Genomic DNA, 17,985 nt, shown 5'->3' on the forward strand with positions numbered 1-17,985 from the left:
AACACGACTGCTTCTCTGAAACTCTCTCCCAGTCATTCCCACTCCAAAGAGGCCTTTATCCAGAGTACTGGGGATTGCTCCACTCCAATCTCCAACACTGCCTGGAGGGACTGATTTGCAATCAGCACCTTTCTGGCTGAAGATGAACGGACAAGATGAACTCCTCTTGAAAGAGATGCTATCCACTCACTCAAGCCCTAGCTAGACTAGGAAGTGAGAAACCAGTCATTGAAATCAGGTCTTTCACATAGCATCATTATGAAGCCAGCACCATGGCAGACCTAGATTTCATTTAATCTCGAGAAAAAAAGAACAAGAAAAGAGGAGAGGAGAGGAAAGAGATGTGGAGAAAGTCATCCACAGCCATACTCAAAAAACAGCTGCAAATTACACCCACCCTTTTCCAACTGTTACAGGGTTGTTAAATAAACACAGAAGCAGATTACTGTAGTACATTTTATCAGTTAATTTCCCCAAGAATTATTCACAGACTGGTAAACTGTGCATGTTCAATTAAGATGTGCCGGAGAGATGCCACTCTTAAGCAATTGCAGCTGAGACAGCAGAATTCTTCTATTGGGATAGCTGCTCCCTCCCACATCTTCGTCCTCCAGATACAAATCAAATATTTCTAAATAAATCTTATTGCAAAGGAACCCAAAGTGCTTTACAAGACAAACTGATAGACAAGCTGGATGGAGGGACTCAAGTAAAGCACAGTTACCTCTGGGGTGAAGTGTGCCAACTGAATAACACAGCAATATGACACAACAGTTCAGGATAGTAAATTAATGCTGGATTCCACTGAAACTGTAGGTGGACTTTGAAGGAGGCAGAACATAATTAACTTGCCTGTTGTCTGACCAACACACCAGGAACACCGCACCCTATTCTTATGGAAAGGATCATGGGATTGTTCTTGACCAGAAGCAGTCAAGACTTCTGATGTATTCCTCATATGACTTTCCGGAACCAGAGCCAGCAAACACCATGCAGAGGGACTGGTTCACTGACCACCAACACTTCTTGCATCCTGTAGGTATTCATAGATGGCCTCCCCGCCATGCCCCAATTACTGACTCAGCCCAGGCCAGAATAGCTTGTTAGATGAGAGATCACAGTGCAAGATGTTAAAAGTTGCAGGCCATAAAAATCTTAAAACCTAGCAAATATGTAGTGCAATGATTTATTTGAAGTGAAAGTATGAATATAAGGCTAAGCGCAAAGATGTCTAGTAAGATGCATTGAAAATACTGTGCTTACTAGAGGGGAAAAGCACATTAGGGAGTGAACTGTACATGAGTGCACTGAGTGTTGACTGACCTGGAACGAGATGGTGAAAATGTGAATAGAAACACATGCAGGATCATGCACAGAATAGGTTGTTTTTTCTGGAGTAGGGAAGAGTAGGGGATTTCCAAAGTCACCCACACAATACTGGCCACATAGCAATTATCAGAAAACTCAGAGATGAAAAATGAGAGAATGATCTATTGGTTGACTGGTGGTGATCCTGAGCTGGCAAAGCATGGCTGAGCACAGTGGCAGCAGCTACACTCCTAATTTGGAGAAACATTCATAGATTCCAAGGCCAGAGGAACCATTATGATCATCTAGTCTGACCTCCTGTATAACACAGGTCATAGACCTTCCCCAAAATAATTCCTAGAGCAGAGCTTTTAGAACCACCACCAATCCTGTAAGTTTGGCCTGCATTTTGTTTCCTACCCTTGGACATGAACACAAAAGAAAACATGTTTTCTATTATGCACAGGATAAAATATACTTCTGGAGGGACTAAATAAAAGCCTTGCAAGTGTTGTTTTAAAGACTGAGAAAGCAGAGAGCAAGTCTACCTCATACAAACAATGGGGGAGATATTCAAAAGGCAAAATAGAAGTCTGGCACCCAACTCCCAATGAAAGTCAATACAAGTCAGGCACCTACCTGCCCTCTGTGCCTTTGAAAATCTTTCCCTGATGTGTTTCAACAACTTTCTCCCTCCCACGTGGAAGATACCTGCTGGCTTCATTTTGGGCTGAGCAAAATTATCCTTCCAAGGAAGATGATAAAAGAACAGGCAGGGATCAGGCTACCCTGAGATGGAAAGTGCCTTCTTTGGAAGAATGACCAATCACTTCTTGGCCTATTGGTCGATGGCATCAAGATCTTTCAAATAGACAGAAATGACAGAGCGGCTCATCTTCTTGGTTAAAAAGATGTACAGGACAATCATCAAATTAACGGAAGTTTCTGAATATTTCTCAGTTCACTAAAACAGTTCTGTCAAAAACAGAGGCTGCCCTCATCTCAAAAAAGGTCTGCCTCTGAGACATACTGGTATCAACAGCAATCTGTGGAGGATATGGCAATAGTGATGCCATCAAAAGTGTTTATTGCATCAGTAACAGCCAGGGAGTTAAGTTTTTCCACAAGAGCTCTGTGCCACATAGGGTCAAAAGCTTTTATTAAAAGATATTAAAGACAATGACATTAGTTCCATACACAGCATCAAACACACTGTCCAGGTAACAACAGTATGAATTCTGAGCTTAAGACAGCCAAAACAGGTGCCATACTAGGATTTTTGTGGGTGGAGGTTCTGCTCCCAATACAATCAAACCCTTTTCTGCTACACATCAGTGTCTTTGGAGATAGAAATCAGGGATGGGATGGAACACCTACCCTCCTAGGAAATAGTAACCATGTCAAACTACCACTCACTGAGTCAGTGTTCCCTATAAAATATTCTGGGCCAATGGCCATGGAATTGCCCAGATTTTTTTTTTTTTTAAAGCCTAACCTAGAACAACATTTCACCAAGAGGTGAGGAGATTATTTTCTGTCTGACAACAGGAGGCTCAAATACCATGTTCACCAAGGGCAACATTCCAAGCAAAAATTTCACTGAGGGAAGCTCCTTTTATCCAGTACAAAATGAAAAACATGTTTTCTTTCGCGTTCGTGTTGCAAGGGTAGGAACAGAATAATCTGCCCTAGAGATCACAGTAAACTTGGGTAAATGCCATTGTTCTGTTGGCAGGAAACTCACTAAGGCCAAGCCAAAATACACCACAGAGTGCTTCTCTGTCTGACAAGCACGTTGGGTAATGATCTTGGCTTCACAATATCTGGTCCAAACAGGAGGGGATGTGGGGCAGTTTCACTGACTGAAAGGCATACTTTCAAGTAGCAGCATCTTCCTCAAAGATGCTTGAATAAAAGCTAGTTGAAGGGTCAATATTTGTCACCCAAGAATGGGAGATCACTTTAATCAATGTTGCAAGCTTCGTGAACTGGAGTTTTTACAGATTGTGTCAGGAAAAGACATCTCTGATCTCAAAGGCCATGTCAATATCTTGCCTTTCCAGAGAGGAAGCTGCTCCAAATCAGTGCTGTCTCTTAAGAAGGGATTATGAGGCTACTGACAATATACGTTATCATACAACAGTTGAAGCTGCCAAATGTAACAAATATTTGTAGAGTGGAATCGTCAAAACTCCAACCCCTGCTTATTTGCCCTCAGAGCTGCTGACTTGAACATGTGACGATGGAAGTTAACTGCAGCTAATTCTTAGCCTCCTGGATGGTGGTGAATATACGCATGATGCAACTACTGTATAAAACCTGAACAGACACAATAATACAAGAATAAAAGATATAATAAACGGTTCTGAACATCCCTGCTTGTAGCTTCATCATCTTTCAACTACAGTCAATATGAGGCAGCAAATCAGCAAATGCTATTTAAGTCTATGTCTCTGTCCTGGGGAAAGACTACCTACAGATAAACAACTTCTTTATGCTCCAGATGAAATAACAATGCTAGAGGCCTAGTGAGGACCAGCCTAGGACAACTGATCCCCAGTCTCTGTTACTAGAATACAAACGACAAGTTGAACAATGGCCTCAAATGAATCCAAGGTGCACATCAAGTTTCAGAACATGTCTAGGCCATTGGAGAACCAACTCCAAGATAATATTTTACACAGGCAAACCAAAGCGGCGAGAGGTGCAGAAGGTGGTCAGAGGTAAAATGACCATTGGGGATATGTCTACACTGCAATTAAAAACCTGCAGCTGGCCCGTGCCTGCTGACTCAGGCTAGCCAGACTTGGGCTAAGGGGATGATTAATTGTGGTAAAGATGTTCAGGTTTGGGCTGGAGTCTAGGCTCTAGGACCCTGCAAGGTGAGAGGGTCCCAGAGCCAGACTGCAGCCTGACCCTGTCTACACTGCAATTAAACATCCCTGTAATCTGAGCCCCTTAGTCCAAGTCAGCTGGCACAGGCCAGCCATGGGTGTCTAATTGCAATGTAGACATACCCTAGGAAGGGTTCCTAAGGAACTATCCTGCCTTTCCTTGATGTTTAAGAGGTACTACATCAGAGGTGGGCAAACTATGGCCCATGGGCTTACGTACGGGCAGTGAGCTCCTGCCACTCTGAGCAGCATGGTAAGGGGGTGGTGGCGGTGCGCGCAGTGGTGGAGGGGTTGGGCAGGGGGTCCTGGGGGGCAGTCAGGGGACAGGGAGCAGTTGGATGGGGCGGAGGTTCTGGGGCAGTCAGGGCTTGGGGAAGGGTTGGATAGGGCGTGGGAGCCCCGGGGGGTCTGTCGGGGTGGTGGATGGGTCCGGGGGGCAGTCAGGGGACAGGGAGGGTTGGATAGGGGGTGGGATCCCGGAGGGGGGGCAGTCAGGGGACAAGGAGCAGGGGAGGTTGGATGGGTCAGGAGTTCTGAGGGGGCGGGAAGTGGGAGGGGGCAGGGGCCAGGCTGTTTGGGGAGGCACAGCCTTCCCTACCCAGCCCTCCATACAGCTTTGAACCCCGATGTGGCCCTGGGGCCAAAAAGTTTGCCCACCCCTGAACTAGATTATAATAGTCCAGACTAGGCAAGACTGCTGCTGCTCCTATATAATAAAGCAATCAGTAAAGAGGGCCAAGACCTCTGTACTATATATTTCCTCCTCTACCCTTCTATCTGTGACTCTTACCAACCTACATTAAACAGCTTAAGATGATTTTGCCAAACATTTATCTTCTGAAACTGGCTATAAAGGTGAGAAAATAAGTGACAAAATTTCAGAAACATTAATAGTGACAAGTTTTTAAATTTAATTTCTCCTTCTCTATTTTAGTCTAGGCTACTTAACGGCAGCAATGGATTGAAACACTAGCTGATACTGGAGCAGCAGAGCTATCGAAGGTACAGAGTAGGAGAGGCAAGCCAGATAAGGAGCTGAAAGAAAGGTAAGGTGTAGCAGAAACCTCTATAAGGAAAACAGACACAGTTATGCGAAAGGACAGCTGGGGGCGAAAACGAAAGAGGATAAATCAAAGGGAATGGGAGACAAACTCTTGGACATGATTCTCAGTTACAAATCCTCCCTGGAATATGCACATGTTGTAGCGTTGCGAAGGTTTTAGAAACTAACAGTCTCAGCACAAATATCCTGAGGATTTTGTGTAGGGAGGGCGGGGGGGGGGGAAATAGCAACCCTCTCTCAAGGTTCCAGGGAACGCATGCAGAGGGTTAGTGAGAACGTGGTTCAGAACAGCAATATAAATGGTGCCGTCTGCAAATGGAGAATGTTTTTCATTTATAATCCTTCTTCCAGTGGCTGCATATTAAAGATTTGTTTTCTTTCAGAATTGAGGTGATCAGTATCACTGCTCAGGGGTAAAAGCAGCAGAGGCACCTGAGAGGAAACATAGATCTAGATATAATTCTAACTGCCAAAAATTCTTACTTACTGAGCATTCTTCCAATGTACAGTATTTTCCTACTGCCCTAAATTGTTTTGGTTTGGTTTTTTTACACCCTTTAGGAACCCTTTGCCTTGTCAGGCATCAGACTCAGGGCATATCTACACTTACCGTGGATCAATGCTGCAGCGATCGATCCACCGGGGGTCAATTTAGCCAGTGTAGTGAAGACCCGCTAAATCGACCGCAGATCGCTCTCCCGTCAACTCTGATACTCCACCAGAATGAGAAGCATAAGGTACGTCGACAGGAGAGTTTCTCCCGTCGACCCAGCGCGGTTTAGACACCACAATAAGTTGACCTAAGCTACGTGAGTAACGTAGCTGGAGTTGTGTAACTTAGGTCGACTTAACCCCGTGGTGTAGACCTACCCTCAGACTTCAACTCCAGAAGGGATCATTGTGATCAGCTTGTCTGACATCCTGCACATCACAGACCACAGAACCGCACCCACCCACTCCTGTAATAGGCCCATAACCTCTGGCTGAGTTACTGATCTCCTCACATCTTGATTTAAAGATTGCAAGTTACAGAGATTCGACCATTTCCTCCAGTTCAAACACCAGCAACTGACCCATGCCCCATGCTGTCCAAGAAGGCAAAAACACCCCAAGGTCTCTGCCAATCTCACCTGGGGGAAAATTCCTTCAGGATCCCAAATGTGTTAGATCCTGAGCATGTGGGTGAGACTCAAGCCAGGCACCTGGGAAAGAATTCTCTGTAGTAACTCAGAACCCTCCCCATCTAGTGTCCCATTTCTGGTGGCTGAAGATATTTGCTAATAGTTACAGATGGGCCATATGCCATCACAGGCAACCACCATAAACTCAAACTCAGTCTTGAAACAAGTTAGGGTTTTTTGTCCCTACTACCCCTTTTGGAAGGTTGTTCCAGAGTTTTACTCCTCTGATGGTTAGAAACATTTGTCTAATTTCAAGCCTAAACTTATTAATGGCCAGTTTATATCCATTTCGTATTCTGCCAGCATTGGCTCTTAACTTAAATAATTCCTATCCCTCTGATGTATTTATAGAGAGTAATCATATCTCCCCTCAGCCTTCGTTTGGTTAGACAAAACGAGCCAAGCTCTTTGAATCTCCTCTTATAAGATAGGTTTTCCATTCCTCTCATCATCCTAGTAGCCCTTCTCTGCACCTGTTCCAGTTTGAATTCATCTTCTTAAACATGGGAGACCAGAATTGCATGCAGTATGCCAGATGAGGTCTCACCAGCCACCTTGTATAATGGTGCTAATACTTCTCTCTCTCTACTAGCAATACCTTGTCTGATGCACCTAGGATTGAATTACTTTTTTTCCCCACAGACGCATAACATTGGGGACTCAATCATCCTGTGATCAACCAATACACCCAGGTATTTCCTTTCTGTTGTTTCCAATGGCTACGTCCCCAGCTTGCAACAAAAATTCTTGTTTTTAGTCCCTAAATTGATGACCTCAGACTTTGCACTATTAAATTTCATCCCATTTCTATTCCTCCAGTTTTCGATTTTATCCAAATCTTCTTATGTGATATTCCAGTCCTCCTATGTATTGGCAATACCTCCCAACTTTGTGTCCTCCGCAAATATTAGCACACTCCCACATTTTGTGCCAAGATCATTAATGAAAAATGTTAAATAAGATTGATCCCCAGACCAATCTAGTGTCTGACTTTATTGACTCAATGACCAATAACTATTGAGGATGGTTGTGTGGTAAAAGCACAAGGATAGGTGTCAGGAGACCTGAATTTGATTCCCAAAGATGCTATATATTTCTTTTGCTTTGGACGGTCACAACTTTTGAGCCTCAATTTCCTCATCTGTAAAATGAACCTCAGGTGTTAAAACCTCACGTGTATCCTTTTCCTCCTTTCTCCATGATCAAAGATGACATTTCAGCTTAAACTTTCAAAAATGAAACCTTGGGACAAAAGCCAAGCTCAGAAATTTCCAGCAAATTATAAGCAAATGAAAAGGGGATTAGAATGGAAATTGTTAACCTATTTACAGTGGTTACTGCACTCTCACTATTTACCACTTGGCTAGCGCCTCCTATCTGGGGATTCCAAAAGCACTTTAAAAACATTAAGGCAACTCAACACCCCTGCAATGTAGGTGTTCTCTCCATTTCAAATCCTCATCTAAAACAAAGGAAGGCTCTATTCAAAGTGACATTCTCCATTTCATTTTCTCCTTGGGTTTAGCAACAGATAATTCAGACTGTATAGCTGTATTTTTTTGGCACCAAGGCGTTCAAACTTTGTTTTACTAAGGGATGGGTGGGGAATCTGGACCAAGCTGTTATCTAATTTTAAACACAGCCCATCCACCTGCTTGACATATCATGTACCACTCCACCCTTTAACAAAATACAATGATTTTGCTTCCTATTCTCTCTCTGCCTCCCCACACGTACCATCATCTCCTATAATTGGTTCATAACACTACATACCTCTCATTCCCAGTTATTTCTAGAACTTTTCAGGCCCCCGATTTCTAAACCAAGGCTCCCTCCAAGTCCTGAAAGTGGAAAGAGAACCTGTTTACAGGAACTTCTCCCACTGCCCACAAGATGGGATCATATTACAGGAGGCACCTCCGGCTGGCCAGGACTAAGTTTCTTTCCATTCCAAAAAACATCCTCTCCTGACATCCCTCCCCCAAGGCACTGTGGTAAATAAATCAAGGATTTGTCTCAGCAAGACTGGAAAAGAGGCATGGAACTAGTTTTCAAATGCACAGGGGTGATGGAGGCCTGAACAATGTTCCCTCTAATTTTTTCCATCTATGTGCAGAATGAATTTTGTTATGTGCACCAATAAGATGTAAAGTGCGGATATGCGCCACCAGTAGAAACAAAAAAATCCAAATATAATATACGTTTTAAAAAAGTTACCATAGCGATAATTACTCCAGCCAGGACAGGTTAGACATTTGAGAACTCACTACTCAAAGAATTAAGTTTAAGCAACATTAGAGAAATAAAACTGTGAAATGCATAGACCAGTCAAAAACTAAAACAGCAGCACTTTGAAAGAATAAAATTACAGAGAAAATGGCTATGTCTACACTACAGCTGGGATCCATGCTCTGAGATCAATCCACTGGCGGTCGATTTAGCAGGTCTAGTGAAGACCCACCAAATTGACAGCAGATCGCTCTCCAGTCGACCCCTGTACTCTACCCTTGAGAAGAAGAGTAAGGTAAGTCGATGGGAGATTTTCTCCCATCGACCCCCCGCGGAAGACCCTGTGCTAAATCAACCTAAAGTACGCAGACTCCAGCTACATTATTCACATAGCTGGAGTTGTGTAGCGTAGGTCGACTTACCGTGGTAGTGTAGATATGGCCTTAACGTGCATTATAGGAAGTACAAAGAAGTAACAACAACATCACAAGTATGTGTTGGGAGGGAGGGAGTGAGAGACAGAGTGTTTGAGTGTGCATGAGAGAGAGAGACAGACAGTGACAGGAGTGTGAGAGACAGTATGCATGTGCTGGCTGCTGGAGGAGACAACACACGGTCTCTCAAGGCACTCACCTGAAGGCTCAGACCACAGCAGCTCTCTTGCTACTGAGCCCTGTCCCCTCTCCCCTGCTCTATGCAGATGGAGTACATGGGGAAGGAGGACACCCTGACATCAGCACCCCCCCACACTCTGCACAGCAAGCAGGAGGGTCCTGGGAGCCTCCCTATTACCTTACCCAGGGAAAAGGGGCCAGGCGTTCCAAGGCAGAGGGCAGGAGTAATGCAGCTGCAGAGCAGTGAGGGGATGGAGCACCTGAACACACGCCACTATGCGTGACACTTGATTCACTCCTGGGCGGCCACGTGACCACACAGCTTAGAGGGAATACAGGTCCTGAAAAGGTCAATATGAACTGAAACTTCTCTACAGCTATTTCAGTATATGGATTGCACTGGTTAACGTCAAAAGCTTTTCAAAATTTGCAATGAGCATAAAGCAAGCAACCACCGTTTAAAATGGCAATTTAACCATTCGTTATTAAAAATTATTAATATGAGTCCCCATGCTGGCTGTGTGGAGAGCAAAGCTGTTGCAATGGCTGTTAAGAACTGTGACAAAGTTCCTCCTCTACCTTGATGGGTCTTGCGCTTATCAGCAGATTTGCTCGCCTCAGAGATTCACGGCAGCCCTCAGTTTGGCCGTTTTCATGAACCCACAGTCCAGGTCAACTTCTCCTGTGTCTGACCAGGAGTTGGGAGGTTTGGGGGGAATCCAGGCCCACCCTCTACTCCGGGTTCCAGCCCAGGGCCCTGTGGAATGCAGCTGTCTAGAGAGCCTCCTGGAACAGCTGTGCGACAGCTACAACTCCCTGGGCTACTTCCCCATGGCCTCCTCCCAACACCTTCTTTATCCTCACCATAGGACCTTCCTCCTGGTGTCTGATAATGCTTGTACACCTCAGTCCTCCAACAGTCCGCGTTCTCACTCTCAGCTCCTAGCGCCTCTTGCTCCCTGCTCCTCGCACGTGCACCACAAACTGAAGTGAGCTCCTTTTAAAACCCAGATGCCCTGATTAGCCTGTCTTAATTGATTCTAGCAGCTTCTTGATTGTCTGCAGGTGTTCTAATCAGCCTGTCTTAATCGTTTCCAGAAGGTTCCTGATTGTTCTGGAACCTTCCCTGTTAACTTTACCCAGGGAAAAGGGACCTACTTAGCTGGGGCTAATATATCTGCCTTCTATTATTCTCCTGTAGCCACGTGGCCCGATCCTGTCACAGAACATAAGAATGGCTATACTGGGTCAGACAAAAGGTCCATCCAGCCCAGTATCCTGTCTACCAACAGCAGCCAATGCCAGGTGCCCCAGAGGGAGTGAACTTAACAGGCAATGATCCAGTGATCTCTCTCCTGCCATCCATCTCCACCCTCTGACAAACAGAGGCCAGGGACACCATTCCTTACCCATCCCGGCTAATAGCCATTAATGGACTTAGCCTCCATGAATTTATCCAGTTACCCTTTAAACCCTGTTATAGTCCTAGCCTTCACAACCTCCTTAGGCAAGGAGTTCCACAGTTTGACTGTGCTATGTGTGAAGAAGAACATCTTTTTATTTGTTTTAAACCTGCTACCCATTAATTTCATTTGGTGGCCCCTAGTTCTTATATTATGGGAACAAGTAAATAACTTTTCCTTATTCACTTTCTTCACACCACTCATGATTTTATAGTCCTCTATCATATCCCCCCTTAGTCTCCTCTTTTCCAAACTGAAAAGTCTAGCCTCTTTAATTTCTTTTCATATGGGACCAGTTCCAAACCCCTAAGCATTTTAGTTGCCCTTTTCTGAACCTTTTCTAATGCCAGTATATCTTTTTTGAGATGAGGGGACCACATCTGTACGCAGTATTCAAGATGTAGGCGTACCATGGATTTATATAAGGGCAATAAGCTATTCTCAGTCTTATTCTCTATCACTTCTTAAAATGATTCCTAACATCCCACTTGATTTTTCGACTGCCGCTGCACACTGTATGGATGACTTCAGAGAACTATCCATGATGACTCCAAGATCTTTCTCCCGATTAGTTGTAGCTAAATTAGCCCCCATGATATTGTATGTATAGTTGGGGTTATTTTTTTTCCAATGTGCATTACTTTACATTTATCCACATTAAATTTCATTTGCCATCTTGTTGCCCAATCACTTAGTTTTGTGAGATCTTTTTGAAGTTCTTCACAGTCTGCTTTGGTCTCAACTATCTTGAGCAGTTTAGTATCATCTGCAAACTTTGTCACCTCACTATTTACCCCTTTCTCCAGATCATTTATGAATAAGTTGAATAGGATTGGTCCTAGGACTTACCCTTGGGGAGCATCATTAGTTACCTCACTGCATTCTGAAAATTTACCATTTATTCCTACTCTTTGTTCCCTGTCTTTTAATCAGTTCTCAGTCCATGAAAGGATCTTCCCTCTTATCCCATGACAACTTAATTTACCTAAGAGCCTTTGGTGAGGGACCTTATCAAAGGCTTTCTGGAAATCTAAGTACACTATGTCCACTGGATCCCCCTTGTCCACATGTGTGTTGACCCTCTCAAAGAACTCAACAGATTAGTAAGACACGATCTCCCTTTATAGAAACCATGTTGACTTTTAAGCAACAATTTATGTTCTTCTATGTGTCTGACAATTTTATTCTTTACTATTGTTTCAACTAATTTGCCTGGTACTGACGTGAGACATACTGGTCTGTAATTGCCAGGATCACCTCTAGAGCCCTTCTTAAATATTGGAGTTACATTAGCAATCTTCCAGTCTTGGGTACAGTAGCTGATTTAAAGGACAGGTTACAAACCATAGTTAATAGTTCTGCAATTTCACATTTGAGTTCTTTCAGAACTCTTGGGTGAATGCCATCTGGTCCGAGGGACTTGTTACTGTAAAGTTTCTCAATTAATTCCAAAACCTCCCCTAGTGACACTTGAATCTGTGACAATTCCTCAGATCTGTCACCTACAAAAGATGGCTCAGGTTTGGGAATCTCCCTAACATCCTCAGCCATGAAGACAGAAGCAAAGAATTAATTTAGTTTCTCTGCAATGACTTTATCATCTTTAAGTTGCTTTCCATATGGGAGAGACAAGCTTTCAAGCTTAGAGCTCAAATGCTTGTCTCTCTCACCAGCACAAGTTGGTCCAATAAAAGATATTACCTCGCCCACCTTGTCTCTCTTAAATCCTGGGACCAACAGGGCTTCAACACCACCACTGCTTTCCATATAGTCATTTAACTGCCCATAACATTTATATAGCACCTCTCATCTTGAAGGATCTCAAAGTGCTTCACGAGATATACATACCCAGGGTCCTGCTGTTCTGTGATATCTGTGGCAATGGATGAAGTCTGTAGATGCAGAGCTGGGCTCCAGAATCTTAACTTTCATTTAAAAAAAAATTGTTCCCATGGATGCAAAGAAACCCTTGAAAAATGTAAACTGAAGTGATATCTGCCTGGGCCTGCAGCCAGCCTGAAACAACAGCTCTGAGGCAGGAGTTGCCCCATTGAGATAAATTGGGCAAGGACTCAAATCTAAAAAAGCCAGTTTGAATTCCTATATTGTTAGCTATTCCCCAATGAACACTTTAGCACATATATCCAGTTAATGCGTTTACTCACCCCATAATCTGCAACTGCCTTCCTCATTTTCCCCAGTCAAATGTCCCAAATGTTTGGTTCCCAGATACCTAATTCTTCAGATTTCCCGACTGCTTTTATGACGCAGTGAGACATTATCAATGCAAAGAACTGTCACATACTGTTGATGTGGGCTCAGTGTAAAATAAACTGAGTTTTATATTAAAAAAACAACAGGCACTACTATGCTAATTGCATTGTTTGCTTTCACTTCAGTACAATCTCCATTTTAAAACATATAAGAAGCTGTCTTGTGATTTGCATATTTCTTCCAAAGAGCAGCTGTATTCAACAGCCCTGTTGCAAAATTTAGGTTCAGCAAATTTCCAGACAAAGGACAAAGCATCAGGAATTACTGCCGTTGAATCTGGAGAGATCGGAACTCTTCATGTTTGTGTTACTACAGTTTACGTAAGTATCTCATTATTGGAAATTGAGACCGCCAGTATCAGAGGGATTAAGCAGTAGGTACAACAGTTACATAAAAGCAACAAGACTACAGGGTGCGATGATGAATAGTATCAGCACATTAGAGATGGGTGATCAGTTCACAACAGTTCCAGGGGGCTTGTGCGCAGGCCCTTCTTTCTACCCAACCCCTTGGTATTATAGAAATACACAGAATACCACCACCCCATTTCTTGGGTTGTATAAGGTGGAGTGATCATTCTTACTTCCTATCCTTTGAGCCTCCCTTTTCCCCTACACCTCTGATAAGAATCCTGCTATCTGGTATCATCTTCTCTCTGTTTGGTGCCCTCCAGAAATAGGCTAGTCTACACTGGGACCTTACATCGGCATAGCTACGTCTCTTGGGGGTATGAAAAATCCACATTCCTGAGAGATGTAGCTATGCTGTCCTAATCCCTGGTGTAGGTGGCGACTAGGCCGACAGGAGAATTCTTCTGTCGATCTAGTCACTGCCTCTTGGCGAGGTGGATTACCTACATTGATGGAAGAACCCCTCCTGTTGGCATAGACAGTGTCTACACTGAAGTGTTACAGCGCCATTGTAGTGGTTTAAGTGTAAACACACTCTAAATCTGACAACTCCAGTCCTTGTGAGTCAGGAGATTTATTTGCAGCATAAAGGAATCCTTGCCTATATTTTTGTCGTCTAATTGATTTGGAAGACATCTGAGTTCCTTAGGTAAAAAACTGAGCTAGCAAGGAGTGTAGACAACAGTGTACGTTAATCAGGGCCCCACATACCTACTCTACATCCATGGAATCTGCCCAGAATCCATTCCTCACCAGAGGAATTGTGCTCCAAAGCTGAACTTATTTTTAAAAAAGATGAAATTTCTAGTCCTGATGCTTAAGAAAACCTTATAACTAAGGCTACAATTATGTCAAAGAATCCGTGACTTCCAGAGATTTCTGGGACATTTTTCGCTTCAGCCCCAGGGCAGCTCTCAGCTGCTGCTAGCAGTGCTCCTCTCCCTCCCCGTGCAGGTCCCAGCCACTGGGCAGCAGGGGGACCCGAAGCACCCAGCCTCTGCAAGGGGACCCCACACAACTGCTGCTGTGAGGCTCACAAGAGCTCCCAGCCACAGCAGCTGGCAAGGACCCCTGGAGCTGCCCAGCTGTGGTGGGCGTGGGAGAAGAGGACCCTGGAACTGCCCTGCCGTCGCAGGTGCTGGACCTTCTTCCCTCCCCATTTTGTCACGGATATTTTTAGTAAGAGTCAGGGACAGGTCACAGGATTCTGTGAATTTCTGGTTATTGCCTGGGATCTGTCCCTGACTTTTACTAAAAATATCCGAGACAAAATCTTAGCCTTACTTCTAAACAAAGTGAATCAAATGTAAACCAACCCAGCATTGTACAGTACTTCTGTTGCAGATAGCTTAAAATAATGAAAGATAAAGCTGTGCTTGTCTCTGAAGCCAAACAACTGCCTGAGCCAAATGGAGAAGGTTTTTTTTTGTTGCAAACTCCAACTACTCTGTCATGACTGTTGGTAGGAAGTACCACTGCCATTACACCAGAAGATGCCAGGCTAACCAGGTCCTAATTACCACAACACTCTAGCTCAGCCCAAAGCCGGAATCCAGTTGTTGTCACTGCTGTAGTACAGCTGGATGGCAACATATAAAAGGAATTTAAGAAGGAAACGCAGAAGAAGGATCAGAAAGACTCATGGTCATGCAGATTATGAAGAGAGTCTATAAAAAAAAGGAAGGACTTACACCAGAGTTCATAGTAGTAGTTGCAACACTGTGACTGTCCACAACAGTGACCTGTTTCACATATATAACTTTGATTGTTGACACCCAGGCAGGTTTGCTTATCCTAAAATTAAAAACAGAGACACACAAGTTACTAACATTATATTTTTAAAATATAACTGTATAACGTCTTCCACACAAGGCTCTCAAAGCATTTTAAACACATGCATTAGATTTCTCAAGACACTAGTGAGGTACATAAGTATTAATGCAAATTTATGCAAACAGAGAGAGAATGAAAGCACTGCCCAAGTCTTCCATAGCTGAGAAGAGAACCCAGGTCTACCAACTATATATGGTCCCTTGCTTTAATGACTAAACCACATTGCCTTTTATTACACACCCTCCCATTCATTTTTAAGGTATCACATTTTGTGCTCTGGATATTTTGTACATAGGAGAGAGAGTTTTTGTGCATCTGATGAAGTGAGCTGTAGCTCATGAAAGCTTATGCTCAAATAAATTTGTTAGTCTCTAAGGTGCCACAAGTACTCCTTTTCTTTTGGCGGATACAGACTAACACGGCAGCTACTCTGAACCTGTCATTCTATTTTTGGATTCAAGGAACATGCGAGTATCACTATTAAAACATTCCCACCCCTCCCACCAACCCAATCAAGAGTTAGCACACGCCACAAAAGTCACACTTCTGGCTTCAACTCCTCAAGTGCCTACATTGAAGTAGCAGTGTAGTTTCTAAAACAGAAGCCTCCTACGTCCCCTTACACAGCAGAAAGAGACCTGCTCCATTTCTTCCATAAGAAGAGTTCCCAGAAGCCTTGCAAACCGTAAAAGTGTTTTTGAGCATGTGCACAGCTTCATGAAAACACAGAACAGTGGGCTACTTTCCCTTACTCTGAATTGGGGAAGAGGCCATGAAAAGATAGCAGCAGCCCACCTGCTTAATAGGCAGAAAGAGAGAGGGCTGCCTGTCCGGCTAGCTCTGCCGAGGCAGCAGACCCTTCTGCCAGACAGACTCCCAAAGAGCTTGGCTGCAAGCGACTGCTTTTTCTACTCACAACCCCACTGCTAGACTTGCTTTGAAATCAAGTTAGTTCAATCATGAAGTATTAATGCAATTAAACAGTGTTAAAAAGTGCCACGCGTTTTATGTTCTTTATTGGAGGGGCTTTTTTTTTTTTAAAATGCTAGATGCAGAAAGCAGATGTCCCACACCTTGATAGAATGAAAGGTCTTTTCCACCTGTAATTTCTAAGATGATAGTCAAATGTGCAAGTCATTCTGTTGAGCTATCATAGAATTTTACATTTCAATTTCTTTAACCACAGCATTTGTTTCCCAAAGTGTAATTATGGTCAAGGAAATAACTAGAAATGGCACATCTCACAATGTCTCTATGGCAGATGTATCCCAAGTCATATCTGTCCACTTACTAACCATTTTTTCCTCTTATTAGCCACGCAGCAGCAATGTTATTGGAGAATGAACTAGATTCTTTCCTGGCTCATACATCAACAGAATTGAGACTTAAGGTCTAACTGAAAAAAAACTGTAATATTGTTGATGATGCATAAGGAAGAAAATGCAAAACTTTATTTTCAGATCAGAAATTTGGGTTTGCAGCTATAACAAACTCTAAAGCAACATTATTTGTGTCAACCGAACAACTATGGAGTTAGAGTCAGAGACAGGCTAGAGCTAGAATCCCACACTGTCATTTTAAATGTCACTTTGCACCAGGACATACATTTCAAGGAATTAAGCAGCATTTATTCCAATACATATTTTCTTCTGTTCAAAAGTATAACATTTCAAAGAGCAAAAATTAAGACTTTGCAGCAACAACCTTTAACAAAGATATAAACCTCCCCGGACTGTCTCACTTACTTAAAGCTCAATTTTATTTTGGGGGATTTCATCATAAGTTGTTCAAACCACATCATCATCCCTCTGAGTTCCCCCACTGACTCCCCCTTGTCTACAAAAATCAAGTTTAAGAAAACTGCTCTTTCCAGCCCAACTCTGCACAATATCATCCTTGCCTACCCGTACTTAGAGGGGGCACTTGGTGACCCTGAATGTTTTGTCTTGTTAAGTATGTTGTAACTACCACTAGGCACTTTGTTAAACTTTGATTTCTCACTGCATCCCACTTTGTCCCTTTACTCCACAAGTGATGCAAACCTGATTTAGAGTGCTCCCGTCCCCACCCCCCCGTGATATTCAATGTCTTGTAGGCACAGAGGGCTGCATAGAATATCATATTTTCCTCTGTTTATATGTCAGGCTGCCACCCACTTAATTCAATCACACAGCCTGAAAACCCTCTTTTCCCACAAGGCCTGCAAATGTTAAACTTACTTCAATAACATGCCATTTCCATTCCCATCTATATTACATGAAAGATTTAAATTATCACCATCCCAAGTCTCCAAAGGTGTTCTTGTTGGAACTTTGTGATTTAGGTCAAGCTCTTCTTGGGCAAGGGCAGTATCTTTATTTAACATTTGTAAACACTCTGTTTAGACTATTATTTGGAATACTGAACACATGGTGCTTATATAATAATTAAGGTAGCCTTCAACTGCAGCTTTTTTAACTGAAGATTAAAATCGCAGCCATTGAATTATTAGTTACCAAGATACCCAAACAATGTGACTTATATTTCAAATGTCTCCTGGGCAAACACAATGTACCTTTATTAATTATTAAAGTGAGGCGTGAAAGGAAAAAAAATAGGTGTGGGCAAGACAAAGGACAGGAAGAATATTTTTGTAATAAGAGAATGCACACATGCAAAAAAGTATTGTCTCATGGAGAAAAAATTAAAGGATTAATGCTTTGTGCTAAATTGCTTT

The 17,985-nt window shown here is 43.1% G+C and overlaps 1 protein-coding gene across 10 annotated transcripts in view; it reads right to left on the reverse strand.

The window, feature by feature from the left end:
• Nucleotides 1-17,985, reverse strand: part of WBP1L (WW domain binding protein 1 like) — a 91,294-nt gene that overhangs the window by 12,144 nt on the left and 61,165 nt on the right. For 9 of the 10 annotated variants that reach the window (XM_043518028.1, XM_038409362.2, XM_038409363.2 and 6 more), the window contains one exon: nt 15,128-15,230. The exons of the other annotated variant lie outside the window; for it this stretch is intronic. In XM_043518028.1, coding sequence (XP_043373963.1) covers nt 15,128-15,230 — 103 coding nt within the window. The remainder of the gene's footprint in view (nt 1-15,127; nt 15,231-17,985) is intronic. 10 annotated transcript variants of the gene reach the window in all.

The sequence above is a fragment of the Dermochelys coriacea genome, chromosome 7 (genome assembly GCF_009764565.3).
Source record: "Dermochelys coriacea isolate rDerCor1 chromosome 7, rDerCor1.pri.v4, whole genome shotgun sequence".
NCBI lineage: Eukaryota > Metazoa > Chordata > Testudines > Dermochelyidae > Dermochelys > Dermochelys coriacea.